The following is a 14,734-nucleotide window of genomic DNA, read 5'->3' as shown; positions in this document are numbered from 1 at the left end:
CGAGTCATAGGAACCTCAATGCTTACATTTGAGCAGATGCGTGCCCTACTTGCGCAAGTCAGCGCAGTGGTCAACTCACGTACGGATACTGAGGATATATCGCCGGCTCACTTCTTAATTGACTGACTTGGGTCACATTACTGGGGGTCGATTGGGATACTGGCAGAGTATCCGGTCCATGTACCAAGGCTTCTGGAAACAATGGCATCAGTAGTACCTGACCACTCTGCAACAGCGTCCAAAGTGGGCCACATCAATCCCTAATATCTCGATGGGGGCCGTTGTGCTTGTTAAGGAGTCCAACAGCCCACCGGTTTCATGGCACATTGCCTATGGCATTATAGAAGCCTATCCAGGAAAGGACGAACTGGTTCGAGCTGTCAAGCTCAAGACCGCATCTGGAGAATTAACCCGACCAATTACTAAAATCGCGGTATTGCCCCGTTCCGAAACTTTGTTTCTGGGGGGGCCGGGATATTGAGGAACGCATAACAAGTCCATCGCTAAGCGAAGAAGCAATCGCCAAAAGAAAACATGAAGAGAATGGAAGAGACGAAACTTTTTTTTCAGCACCAAATAGACATCGAATTGACAAGAACAAAATAAATACAGTACACTAAAAGCAAATCCGTCGAGCATATTATTCGCGAACACATACGTACTCCGGCTTTCGCGTATTGTTGGTCTACGACTTCGAAATAATTCGACTAATTTTCAATTTTTGTTTCGGGCCAATAAATTACCACGCAGAAGCCGACACAGAAGCTGTCGCAGGAAAAAGAGCACGTGTCGGGTGTTTTAGACTCTGGGATATCAGAGGTGCAGAAAGATGACGGCGTAGGTAAGCGTAAATTCGACGAAGATTTCGTCGAGTTTTATGAGTGCGCTGGACTCGGACCGAGTTCTGCATGTTCAGGAGCACCTTCGACCAATTCAAGGTTGTCCAATCCCAGCTTTGGGATTCGTTTGGCATTGGCAGCAATGAGCCCACTTTGGGATAAACTTGGCCCTTGATTTAGAACGTGGAATTAAATTGTTGACCGTTTGCAGCATTATTGTTAACTATTTCTGTTGCTCCAAATGATGTCATTTTGGAAACATGAATTGAATGTGCGAATCGACTTCAAAAATATGCTAGAATCTTGATCTGTACGTGCTTGATCTGTAAGGGCGTGCACCCAGCCATATGCCCCAAATTATACTTTACAATCTTGAAAGAGGGGGGAGGATGTTCAGGCTAGCACAAATTGATTGCCGCGCACTGTGCCAACTCCATGCGCTCCGGAAGATCTTCAATGTCGTCGTTGGATTACTGAGCCTCGATCCGTCCCCCTACAGACAGTATGTTTATCTTGAGTAGATCTTGATCAGATGGAATCTGCGTCGGGGTCCAGCAGAAACAACGAACTGCAGAGTTTTGCAAGAGAACTAGGACTCGGAGAAACTGGGACTGTAAAGGACCCCGCCTTGAGGGTCGCGTTGAGGATGGTCTTATGAGCATGAACTGCTACATCGGTGTCTGGGTGCGCAGCATACGAACAAGGACGGTATGGACACACCGCTTTGTCGAGCTAGCGAAGCCAACAACAATGGTTTGGGCATCGAACCCTCAAGCCATCGCGATGCATCGTGGCGTAGTCTTTGTCGACGTGAAAAATCTCCATCAAGGGAGACTACGTTCTGTACAGTGATATCAGAGAGCAGATGTGGTACATGAACATCATGACTGCATGTATGCCTGATGGCCAAATCAACCGCACAAACAATTCAGAAATTTATTGTTGGCCTCCCTTGAGGGACATTCAGAAGAGAAAATATAGCTGCTATCATGCTAAGGTAATTGCTATTCAAGCGAACGGTATCATCAGTTTTCATGATGTCATCGATCCATTCCTTATGGGCAAAGACATTCGTATAGACCGAGGGAAGAGATTTCGATCCGCAGCCGATGCGGTAGCTGACAACGCCATAGACCGTGCCATTCAAGAGCAGGGGACTCCCAGTATCGCCTGCACAGGGATTCTCATCCTGATCATTTTCCAGATTTCCAGCACACATCATTTCGTCTTTGAAGGTGTGCAGCATATCGTCGCAGGTCTGGTGATCCAATAGCAAGACATCGACATGCAGAATGCTGGAGGCCAGTGGCCCACCCTGCCAAGAGAATTTGTAAAAAATGTATATAACATATATTAGAGAAGCGCACCTTGTAAACGCGTCCCCAGCCGAGAAGTGTGTAATTGATATTATATTCGGGCTCATGGATAGGCAAAGTGGCAATGGCAATGTACGGATTATCCGGCAGCTCTATCGCCAGCTTTAGTAGGGCAATGTTGTTCGTATTGAACATGGTAAAGTTTTCGGGCACATAGACATCCTTCACCGGAGCATTCACAGTCCTACCCCGCCAAAACTTCAATCGATTGGGCGTCCCCGCGACGACGAGCAACACGCGAGCACGATGCATGATCTTGCGACTGCTTTGGGCCCCAAGGTAAACGATGATCAAGTTCCTTTTGAGCAAAGAAATAATGGAAAATACCTACTCCATGGTGCAGTGGGCCGCAGTCAAAATGAACGTACGTGATACAATGACCCCGCCACAGTAATGATTGTCTCCAAAGTACTTGCGAGGTGTACGCGATCGCAGGGACACCACATATTTGGCCATTTCCAATGTCTTTTCTTCTTCGTAGAAAGGTGTCGATATCCGTTTCACCCGACTGCGTGGGATCCGACTCATCGGATGATCAGCATTAGCGGTGTAGGTGGAGGGCGAGAGAAACAGCAACAGAAAGAACAAACAACCGGATAGATAACGAATTTCCATTTACGAGTAAATAAGTTAGACATACCCCTTAAATGATTTGACTTGAAAACCAGTGGGAATCTAGAATATAAAAAAAATGCGGGGGAACCTTGTGAGTTGCTGCTGCGACCGCAACTCTACCTTTATACCCGACAATCTATCGCTAATGATCTTTATGCTGACATCGATATAGATATCGATGTTGATGGACATACCGTGCGTATAACAGCACCGTAGGGTTACAGTTTCTGTTAACTAGCAGACCGTCACAGTCGGCCTTTCCTGACAACTCGCAGCGTTTTCGCAAGATCCTTGGGATGAGTCGCCTTCCATATCGTCATCATCATCTGGCTCATCGGGTGGTAGTTCGCACCAACTTTTCATCCTTTCAGATGAATACACCGACTTGTGGTGCCTTTGCTTCCATTGTGCATGAGGGATATCTTCCACTAGATATCTGTCGTTTGGCAGCACCTTGTTGACAATACGGCTTATTCTCGACTAAGACAAGGTCACCTATATATATGTAGGGATCCTTGGTGGGCTCCCTACAAGTGAGTAAGAATCCGCTCCAGAAACTCCATCAAATATAAGCCACACATCGTGGTATTGTCTTTATTTTAATAAATGGTTACAATAAGTTTCTTTTTCTTAACACGTTCTTCTCTGCACGTCTACTCGCTCCCGCAGTCGAACTCTTACTTCCTATCGATATATCTTCCTCTACCCTTGACTATCCCTAGCGATAGATCGATACTCATTAAAGGGCTGCCAACCCTACATTCGGCCGTACTGACTCATCATTCGACCCGAATGATTGAGACCACATCTTCATATACTCTGCCACCGTATTGGTCTTCAAAGGCCCTTCACCATCACCCACTTTCTCAACAATGTACCGTCCATGTCTTAGTTTACGCGTCACAATATAAGGACCCAAGAATCTTCCCTTTAGCTTCAATCCGGTTCCAAATTGGGTACGCTTAATAGCTACCATATCATTAACTTGGTACTCTTTTTCTGGTTTCCGGGACTTGTTGAACGACTTGCAATTTTCATTTTGTATCTGCACTATGTTATCTCTGGCTATCTTGCGAATTTCTTCTTTCTCCTGCTGCAGCTCTAAAATATACTCTTCCTCTACAAGCTTTTCTAAGTCACTGTCATACTTTGTCCTCATTTTTATACCTGTCAAAATCTTAAATGGGGATATCTTGGTACTTCTCGGAGGAGTGGAGTTTATAAACGATTGTACCCTACCAACATGCTTGTACCAGGCTTTCGGATCTTCTGCGCAAAGCTTTGTTAACATAGTAGTAACGACCTTATTAATTCCCTCTACCTGTCCATTACCACGCGGCACTCCTGTCGCTATCAGCAAATGTTGGATATCCTGTTCCTTACAATATTCCTCGAAAACATTAGCAGTAAATGCAGTGCCTCTATCCGTGATCACACGCTTCGGGTTTCCAAAAACTTCGCCCTGTTTCTGCAACCTATCAACCACATCATCAGCGCCTGTACTCTTTGTTGGATAAAGCCAGACAAATTTAGAAAAAGCGTCGACAACTACTAGGACGTGGTTATACTGTTTCTTAGTCAACTCCATCGGTCCAATATGGTCAATATGATACGTTTGCAAAGGCTCATCAGATTTGTCAATTACATTCAAATACCCTTCTTTCTTTCCACATTTTGCGTCGCTCACAATGCACTCCACACACGACTTAACAATCCTATCCACTTTTCCTAACAACTCTGGAATAAAGTATTTGCGCTGCACTAAATCGATAGTTTTTTTTTACACAAAAATGACCCTGACGATGAGCAATCATTATGATTTCGCTTTCCATCCCAGATGGTATTACGATCAACTCTTTAACTGGATCCTTGTGCAAAATGTCATACTTCAAATAAAAGTCGTCGTAAGAACCCGACTCTAGCACCTTACAAATTGCTGATATCCAAATATCCTGACGTTGAGCCTGCTTTATTCGATGTCTCAGTGAATCTTCCAACAACAAACAATGCACTCTACTCAATGCATCGACGTGTTTCATCTTTGTCCCTGAACGATGCTCAATTTCATAATCGAAGTCCTGAAGAAAAATGGCCCAACGAGATACCTTAACTGGAACATCTTGTTTCCTCATCGTTAACGCAAAAGCATTACAGTCAGTAATAATTTTTATCTTTCTCCCAAGCAAATACACTCTCCACTTCTTTAAAGCCTGCACTATAGCGAGTACTTCAAGCTCGTATGAAGGATACTTTTCTTCAGCTGGGGTTGTCTTACGACTCATATATTCTACCGGGTGGAAACATTGATCCTCTGAGTCCATTTGCAAAAGTATAGCTCCATACCCATACATACTTGCATCGCAGTGAACTTCAGTTTTGCCCTTCTGATTAAACAACTTTAAAACAGGAGAGCAGGATAAATAAACTTTCAACTGATTGAATGATGCCAACTCTTCTTCACCCATTTTGAAAGAAACATCCTTTTTCATCAAGTTTGTCAGTGGTCTGGCCACGACAGCAAAATCCTTAACAAATCTACGGAAATAGGAAGTTAGGCCCAAATAGCGTTGAACTTGTTTCCTGTTGGAAAATTTTCAACTGCCGAAGTTTTATCTTGAGATGGTCTTATCGTTGAATTCTCTATTATGTAACCCAAAAAATTAACCTTGCGCTGTAACACTTGCGATTTCTCCCATTTTATGCGCAATCCTGAAATCTCTGCGATACTCAACACCTTCTTTAATTTTTCAAGTCCTTCTTGCACATCCTTTGATGGAATAATAATATCGTCCATATACAAAATCAAAATACCGTCATCTATCAATGGTCTGAAAACAGCATATATGTAACTCATAAATACTGGAGGGGAGTTAGTCATCCCAAATGGTACATAATTAAATTCATACTGTCCACTCTGTGTGACAAAAGAGGTATATTTACGAGAATCCTCATGTACTGGCACGTGAAAAAACCCATTACACAAGTCCAACGTAGTGAAAACACGTCCATCCTGAAGCTTGAGTAAAACATCGTCGATTAACGCCATTGGAAAATTGTCACGAATTATCTTTTCATTAAGTTTTTTATAATCACAACAAAGTCTTTTTGAGCCATCCTTCTTGGCGACAAGCACTACAGGGGACGAGTATTCAGAAACACTATGGCGAATTATTCCCTCCTTTAACCAATCCCTGACCTGCTTATCGACTTTCTCATTGTCCACGTAAGGTAGGCGTCTAGGTCTTTGACGGACCGGTACTTCATCTGACAATATTATCTTCATTTCAACAGGGCTGTTTTCTGGTTTTACGGGCTTATAATTTTCTACCAATCCTGCTATTATTGACCTCACCTCACGGTTCAAATGCGACAGGTCTATTCCTCGTGAAAACTCTTCAATAATATTGCTCGACAGTATCTGATGGAACGTCTTTTCCAATTCATCAATTGCGCTCCCTGAATCCGGAGGCCTGCTCACTTGAGTATCACTATATTTAATGAACTCTAGATTGCGGCTTCCTTTAGTGGAACTACTGCTAACATACTCCTTTTCCGGTGGAACTTCAACCTCCCCTTGACGGATGTCATTTATTGAATGAAAGAAAACTCCTTTCTTCCCTATGCTTGCACTGACAAAATCAAGAACATCACTTCCAATTACACCTTCGTACAGGGTATCATCGTCACGGACTACATGGAAACACATTTCCAAAGGAACGTCATCCAACTTAGTAACAACATTAAATGAACCCAAAGTATATATTTTCTTGCCTCCTATTCCGATCAATTCTTTTATATCGTTTTTCAACGCAACTGGGAAAATCTTTCTGTAGACTTTCTCGCTCATGGTACAAATATCGCTGCCAGAATCAAACAATGCAGTGATATCTTCATTACCGATTTCAACATTCTTAAAAGCCCGATTAAAACAGGTCTGAGAAAATTGCTGGACATTTGAAATTTTCTTCTCTGTTGCCATTCGTGAACCTTTTGCCTCGCATTGATTTGCCTTGTGACCTAGTTGATTGCAATTAAAACATTTGACGGCACTTTCCTTGCAATACTTTGCAATATGATTACTACCTCCACATTTGAAACAACGCCTTTCATCCTTGATTTTTACCGAACTATTCTCAAACTTTGGGTTTGCCTTTATCGTACTTCCTTGATTTGCACTGATCTTTTCATAAATCTTAATTTGCTCACGAAAATCTTTAAAATTGTTTGCTTGGTACAGACAGCTTTTGTTTTGCTTGGAGTCTGGAATGCCCTCAATAATATATTCAATAATACTTTCTTCATCAAGCTGGGATTGACTTGCCAAGGCACACATGCTATAAAAATATTCAATTAAAGTCTCTTTATGGGTCTTCTTTCTATTTTCTAATAGCTTATGAACTTGCTTTGCCGTTAACTTCTCACTAAATTCACTTTTTAGTGCTTCCTTCAGAGAATTCCAATCATTAATGCCTGATTGACTGCTCAAAAATAATTTCGCTGCACCTTTCACTAATGTCCTGCCATATATAAACTTTTGCAAATCATTCCAATTCACTGTTAAGGCATTAAGTTCAAAATCACGTAGCCAGTCATCAACATCCGGAGAACCATTGCCCGTAAATGCTGAAAGGGATTTTTCGATGTCTCTTAATATGAACGCCATGTTTACTGAACTACCAACTGCTGCTTCTCCTACCGAATTTAAAATTGGCGCGTCTTCTGTCTGTTCGTCCCCAGTTATATTGATCGTTTCTTCGTATACAGATTCTTCGTTTTCGTCTTGATCTAGTCTAAAATACGAATATAGTCTCTCCCGTAAAACTGATTTAACACCTGAATGCTGCAGATGTAGCTCTTTCAATTTTTCTTTCAACTCTGCTACGGTTAGGTCTAAGATTTCTTCGCGTTGCATATTACAATTAGCTAAAATATAGTTTACGTTAAATCCGCTTCCTAAAATTTGCAACACCTTAAATCTATTCTGTATATTCAATACTTGCGTATACAGACATCAGGTGTGAGAATCGTCTTTTCCAATACACGCAGATAAACGATGCGTTCTTCTTCTCTGTCTTCTTCACGTCGTTGTCGTTCGCAGGGTATACAAGCCGCACGTGGCCGTGCGAAGTACCACTGTTGTTGTTTCGTCGTTTCTGCTTTCCTCTTTTCTGCACGTTCGCAATCTGAACGTCTCTTCAGTCCTCTTTGCTCCGTACTTTCGTCGTTGGCTTTTCACTCTTTCCCGTTTGCCTTGCTCTTCTGACGAAAACGAATAGTGTCGTTTTGCGTCCTCTTTCCTCGTCGTTTTCGGGTCTGCGTCGTTTTGTAGCCTCGTCGTTTTGTAGCTCTGTAGCTCTTCGCCGTTAGCTACCTCTGCTCTCTGAACTTTGACGAAAACGAATAGTGTCGTTTTGCGTCCTCTTTCCTCGTCGTTTTCGGGTCTGCGTCGTTTTGTAGCTTCGTCGTTTTGTAGCTCTGTAGCTCTTCGTCGTTTTGTAGCTCTGTAGCTCTTCGTCGTTAGCTACCTCTGCTCTCTGAACCTTGACGAAAACGAATGGAGTCGTTTTGCGTCCTCTTTCCTCTTTATTTTCGTTTCTCACAGCCGCTTCTCGCCATCTGCTTTCGTCTGATCTTCGTTGCTTCGTTCGTCGTGATTTCACAATGTTGCGCAAAACTTGATGGTATTGGCAACTTGTACACGAATACACATTCACTTGTGGTTCTTTCCCGGACGAGCCCCCAAATTGTAGGGATTCTTGGTGGGCTCCCTACAAGTGAGTAAGAATCCGCTCCAGAAACTCCATCAAATATAAGCCACACATCGTGGTATTGTCTTTATTTTAATAAATGGTTACAATAAGTTTCTTTTTCTTAACACGTTCTTCTCTGCACGTCTACTCGCTCCCGCAGTCGAACTCTTACTTCCTATCGATATATCTTCCTCTACCCTTGACTATCCCTAGCGATAGATCGATACTCATTAAAGGGCTGCCAACCCTACATATATGTATGCTATATATGGCTATATGTAGTTGGCTTGGAATGTCTGGCATCATAACGTTTCTTAGCTGCCGCCCTATGATCGTTGACTGTAGTCGCAGCATCTGCTCGTAGCTTTTCGGTTCAAGATTAATGTGTTTTTAAGGACATCACGTGGCTCGTAGCCGTACAATAACTCAAATGGAAGCATTTAGTAGTGCTATTTTCCATGGTGTTGATCGTATTTGGTCGTCCCATCGTTTTTCATTTTCATTTGAAGATAGAAGCATTGATAAAATAATCCGGTTCGTTCGTTCTGGCGCCCTACAGCAGCGTGGAGAACGGCAAAATCAGCAAGAGACGTATGGATGTTTTAAAGAGATCCAAAGGGGTCGTCCAAAAACGAGGGGGAACGTTGTGAGTTGCTGCGGACACCGCAACTCTACAGTTATACCCGATACTAAGTCAGTATGGCTCTCCTCCGGCAGACGCCGCTAATATTAAACGACACGACAAAGAGTGCGTGCGAGAGAGACAGAAAATCCGTCTGAGCGTGACGTCGGGCGCTGCGTAGCCACTGAAAATTAAATTGTGCCTTTTGGCTATAAAATCGATCCGCTCTGATCCAGATTCAGCAACCGGATAGATATGGTCATTCTCTATGATTGTGCGTTTTTAGTTTTCTCCAATCTGCAATATTGTGGATGCAACAGATTTTCGTTCTTTGTCGGGGCGAAAGGTGGTGGGGCGAAATTTTCAGATATACGGTTTATAGTGAGTGTTTGAGATGCCAAGCTTTTTTTGGCACATATTTGTTTCAAAATGAAAAGAGAATTTGGGTTAAACTTTATAATTCGTATTTAATCTTAGCGCAAGCCGATTGCTTGCTATGGCCAGATAAAATTTATGCGAGATCGATATGCAACCAATGCGGAGAGGGGTTAGCATAGAACTAAAAATAGACGACGGCGTTAGATCAAAGTGATTGCCGAGGTGGCGGCAGCAGATCAAAGTAATTGCCGAAGTGGCGGCGGCAGAGAGCCCCTTTAGCGGGAGAGCGCAGCAGCTCTGCGGAAAGTCAACGTTTTACAACATAGGCGGCTCTCTCTGCTCATACAATAATAATGCTTAAAGTTACGGTTATTCTTCAGCGGCTGGTCCGAACATAGTCCTCCCGTTGGGAGCTAGTCTCTCAACAGATTCCTTAAGGAGCAGCAAACATAGCCGAGTGACGGCCCTCCTGATGTTTCCTGAGGATGTCTTCAGGTCAGCGACGCGACACACTCCGTCCTTGCCCTTAACGACAGTGGCCAACGCATTGGAGGAAGATTTTCGTCCTTCACCAGAATGAGATCGTTCTTGCAGATGTTTTGCGCGGAGGTACGCTACTTCGCGCGCTCTTGCAAAAGAGTGAGATGCCAGTCGATCGAGTCAGCCGAGCAGGATTCATGGACCTCCTTCATATGCGGTGCGCTCAGACAAGCTTCTTTAGCTCCAGAAATCGTTCTTGGCCCCAACGAAGTTTGTCGCATTGTCCGACCAAATTTGACTTGGCCTTCCTCGAGTGGAAGTAAAACGATTTAGTGCGCCTAGAAACGATGCGCACGATTGGCCCCTCCAATGGGCCAATATTCCAGCCGAATTTTGGATAGCAAGGCGCGAGGTCCGGCATGGAGTCTTTAGCGGCGTCACTCGCGACTTTGAGCACAAAACGTGGCTCGAAGACTGGGCTTCCCTGGACACGACATACACGCAAGCGCCATATGCTTCTAAGCTGGCATCACAGAATCCGTGAACTTCTGTAGCCACACTAGAACGAATAACCAAGCGAGGAAATGAGATCCTAGAAATGCTTGCCAAACTATTTCTCAAGTCCATCCAAGTTGAATGCAACGCTGAGGGTAGGCTTTCATCCCAATCCAAATTTTCTCTCCAAAGCTGCTGAAGGAAGATTTTGCGCCTGACAATGACTGGATTTATCAATCCAAGAGGGTCGTAGAATCGTAAAGCCGCTTTGATGGCTTTGAGTTTGTGTCCAGTGCGGACAAGGCAAAAAGCAGCTGATCCGAAGCAGGGTCCCACGCTAAGCCGAGAGTTTTGGCTATATCGCTTCCATCATTAAACTTTAGGAACTTCTCTATGTCATCTTCAGGGGTTCCCTAAGTCTAAAATTACCACGGGACAGTAAAGCTGATGCTTGGTGCATCTTGTCCATGACCTGTGCGACTGAATTACCGCCCGAAATAAGGTCATCCACGTAAAACTCCTGCCGCAGAGCAGCTGAGCCAAGAGGGTAGGACTCACCCTCATCGATGGCCAGATGGGGCATTGCGCGGACCGCTAAAAATGATGCAGCCCTCGTCCCGTATGTGACGGTGTCTAATGTGTAGAGTTGAACCTCGGACTCGATGGAATCTCGCCATAGGATGCACAGATACAAATTGTCGGGTGGAGACACTCGTACGCAGCGGTATATTTTACAAATGTCCCCATTGAGAGCGACTGGATATGTTCGAAAGCGAATCAATATGTTAACCAATGCCGGCTGAATAACAGGGCCTGTCATCATCACATCATTTAGAGAATATCCAGTTGATGTAGCTGCGGATCCATCGAAAACGACACGGAGTTTTGTCGTCGTACTGTCCTCCTTTAGGACACAGTGATGAAGCAAGAAATATTTGCAGAGGCTACGGGAATCAGGGTTGACTTGGTGCATATGATGCAAATCAATGTACTCCCTCATAAAGGCGGAATACCTATACTCAAGGTAGGATTACGCTACAATTTTCGCTCCAGACTGATGAACCGTCGATAAGCCTGAGCATAAGATTCTCCTAAACGATCAGTATTGTTATCTAGTGGCAGACGAACTGCATACTCCCCGGATGGCAACCGTGAAAGGTGGTTTACGAAATATGCTTCACAATCGTCTTCTTCTTTGGTATTCAACCCAGCCTCCACACAATTCTCGACTTCCCAAAATATACGAAGAGTTTTATCCAACCTTGCTTCCATCTCAGCTATCGAATCTGGACAGCTGTACGTGGCCAAAAGCGCCGAGCTTGATACCTTCTGTCCACCGCCAGACACGATCCACCCAAGCCGGGTCTTCTGCAGAAGACCTGCCCTACGCAGAGGAGATCATAAAAAACGCTCGCCAATGAGAAGATCAACCCGTTGAGTATTGAAAAATGCAGGATCAGCGAGCTGAATGTTAGATGGAATACTCCAATCGGATACATTTACTGTCATACTTGGTTGAGAATCGGTAATCGTGGGGGCGATGAGAGCAGTAAGCGTAGTTGTGTAAGCGGACGTGCGAGAATGCATAAAAATGCTTATGGTGGATCCCTCAGTAGAAACGCTGGTATCTCCCAGCCCAGACACAAGTGCAGACGATTGAGTTCTCCTAAGCTGAAGCTGCTGGGCGAACCTGGATGTGACGAGATGCAGCTGCGATCCTGAATCTAAGATGGCACGACAAGGAACTAAAACGCCAGACCGATTCTTCAAGAGAACCGAAATAATGCCTGATTGACTGCTCAAAAATAATTTCGCTGCACCTTTCACTAATGTCCTGCCATATATAAACTTTTGCAAATCATTCCAATTCACTGTTAAGGCATTAAGTTCAAAATCACGTAGCCAGTCATCAACATCCGGAGAACCATTGCCCGTAAATGCTGAAAGGGATTTTTCGATGTCTCTTAATATGAACGCCATGTTTACTGAACTACCAACTGCTGCTTCTCCTACCGAATTTAAAATTGGCGCGTCTTCTGTCTGTTCGTCCCCAGTTATATTGATCGTTTCTTCGTATACAGATTCTTCGTTTTCGTCTTGATCTAGTCTAAAATACGAATATAGTCTCTCCCGTAAAACTGATTTAACACCTGAATGCTGCAGATGTAGCTCTTTCAATTTTTCTTTCAACTCTGCTACGGTTAGGTCTAAGATTTCTTCGCGTTGCATATTACAATTAGCTAAAATATAGTTTACGTTAAATCCGCTTCCTAAAATTTGCAACACCTTAAATCTATTCTGTATATTCAATACTTGCGTATACAGACATCAGGTGTGAGAATCGTCTTTTCCAATACACGCAGATAAACGATGCGTTCTTCTTCTCTGTCTTCTTCACGTCGTTGTCGTTCGCAGGGTATACAAGCCGCACGTGGCCGTGCGAAGTACCACTGTTGTTGTTTCGTCGTTTCTGCTTTCCTCTTTTCTGCACGTTCGCAATCTGAACGTCTCTTCAGTCCTCTTTGCTCCGTACTTTCGTCGTTGGCTTTTCACTCTTTCCCGTTTGCCTTGCTCTTCTGACGAAAACGAATAGTGTCGTTTTGCGTCCTCTTTCCTCGTCGTTTTCGGGTCTGCGTCGTTTTGTAGCCTCGTCGTTTTGTAGCTCTGTAGCTCTTCGCCGTTAGCTACCTCTGCTCTCTGAACTTTGACGAAAACGAATAGTGTCGTTTTGCGTCCTCTTTCCTCGTCGTTTTCGGGTCTGCGTCGTTTTGTAGCTTCGTCGTTTTGTAGCTCTGTAGCTCTTCGTCGTTTTGTAGCTCTGTAGCTCTTCGTCGTTAGCTACCTCTGCTCTCTGAACCTTGACGAAAACGAATGGAGTCGTTTTGCGTCCTCTTTCCTCTTTATTTTCGTTTCTCACAGCCGCTTCTCGCCATCTGCTTTCGTCTGATCTTCGTTGCTTCGTTCGTCGTGATTTCACAATGTTGCGCAAAACTTGATGGTATTGGCAACTTGTACACGAATACACATTCACTTGTGGTTCTTTCCCGGACGAGCCCCCAAATTGTAGGGATTCTTGGTGGGCTCCCTACAAGTGAGTAAGAATCCGCTCCAGAAACTCCATCAAATATAAGCCACACATCGTGGTATTGTCTTTATTTTAATAAATGGTTACAATAAGTTTCTTTTTCTTAACACGTTCTTCTCTGCACGTCTACTCGCTCCCGCAGTCGAACTCTTACTTCCTATCGATATATCTTCCTCTACCCTTGACTATCCCTAGCGATAGATCGATACTCATTAAAGGGCTGCCAACCCTACATATATGTATGCTATATATGGCTATATGTAGTTGGCTTGGAATGTCTGGCATCATAACGTTTCTTAGCTGCCGCCCTATGATCGTTGACTGTAGTCGCAGCATCTGCTCGTAGCTTTTCGGTTCAAGATTAATGTGTTTTTAAGGACATCACGTGGCTCGTAGCCGTACAATAACTCAAATGGAAGCATTTAGTAGTGCTATTTTCCATGGTGTTGATCGTATTTGGTCGTCCCATCGTTTTTCATTTTCATTTGAAGGTAGAAGCATTGATAAAATAATCCGGTTCGTTCGTTCTGGCGCCCTACAGCAGCGTGGAGAACGGCAAAATCAGCAAGAGACGTATGGATGTTTTAAAGAGATCCAAAGGGGTCGTCCAAAAACGAGGGGGAACGTTGTGAGTTGCTGCGGACACCGCAACTCTACAGTTATACCCGATACTAAGTCAGTATGGCTCTCCTCCGGCAGACGCCGCTAATATTAAACGACACGACAAAGAGTGCGTGCGAGAGAGACAGAAAATCCGTCTGAGCGTGACGTCGGGCGCTGCGTAGCCACTGAAAATTAAATTGTGCCTTTTGGCTATAAAATCGATCCGCTCTGATCCAGATTCAGCAACCGGATAGATATGGTCATTCTCTATGATTGTGCGTTTTTAGTTTTCTCCAATCTGCAATATTGTGGATGCAACAGATTTTCGTTCTTTGTCGGGGCGAAAGGTGGTGGGGCGAAATTTTCAGATATACGGTTTATAGTGAGTGTTTGAGATGCCAAGCTTTTTTTGGCACATATTTGTTTCAAAATGAAAAGAGAATTTGGGTTAAACTTTATAATTCGTATTTAATCTTAGCGCAAGCCGATTG

General features: G+C 43.9%; 1 protein-coding gene across 1 annotated transcript; it reads right to left on the bottom strand.

Moving 5' to 3' along the window:
• Window positions 1-1,767: 1,767 nt before the first annotated feature.
• Window positions 1,768-2,743, bottom strand: LOC113566874 (trypsin-3-like). The gene is made up of 3 exons (XM_026994038.1): window positions 2,547-2,743; window positions 2,207-2,480; window positions 1,768-2,154 (listed from the first exon to the last, which is right to left on the bottom strand). The coding sequence occupies exons 1-3, from the start codon at window positions 2,741-2,743 to the stop codon at window positions 1,768-1,770; spliced, it is 858 nt and encodes a 285-aa protein (XP_026849839.1).
• Window positions 2,744-14,734: the final 11,991 nt, after the last annotated feature.

Source organism: Drosophila persimilis, unplaced genomic scaffold (genome assembly GCF_003286085.1).
Source record: "Drosophila persimilis strain 14011-0111.01,24,50 unplaced genomic scaffold, DperRS2 tig00001153-arrow-arrow-pilon, whole genome shotgun sequence".
Classification (NCBI taxonomy): Eukaryota; Metazoa; Arthropoda; class Insecta; order Diptera; family Drosophilidae; genus Drosophila; species Drosophila persimilis.
This window is presented reverse-complemented; position numbering and strand designations above follow the sequence as displayed.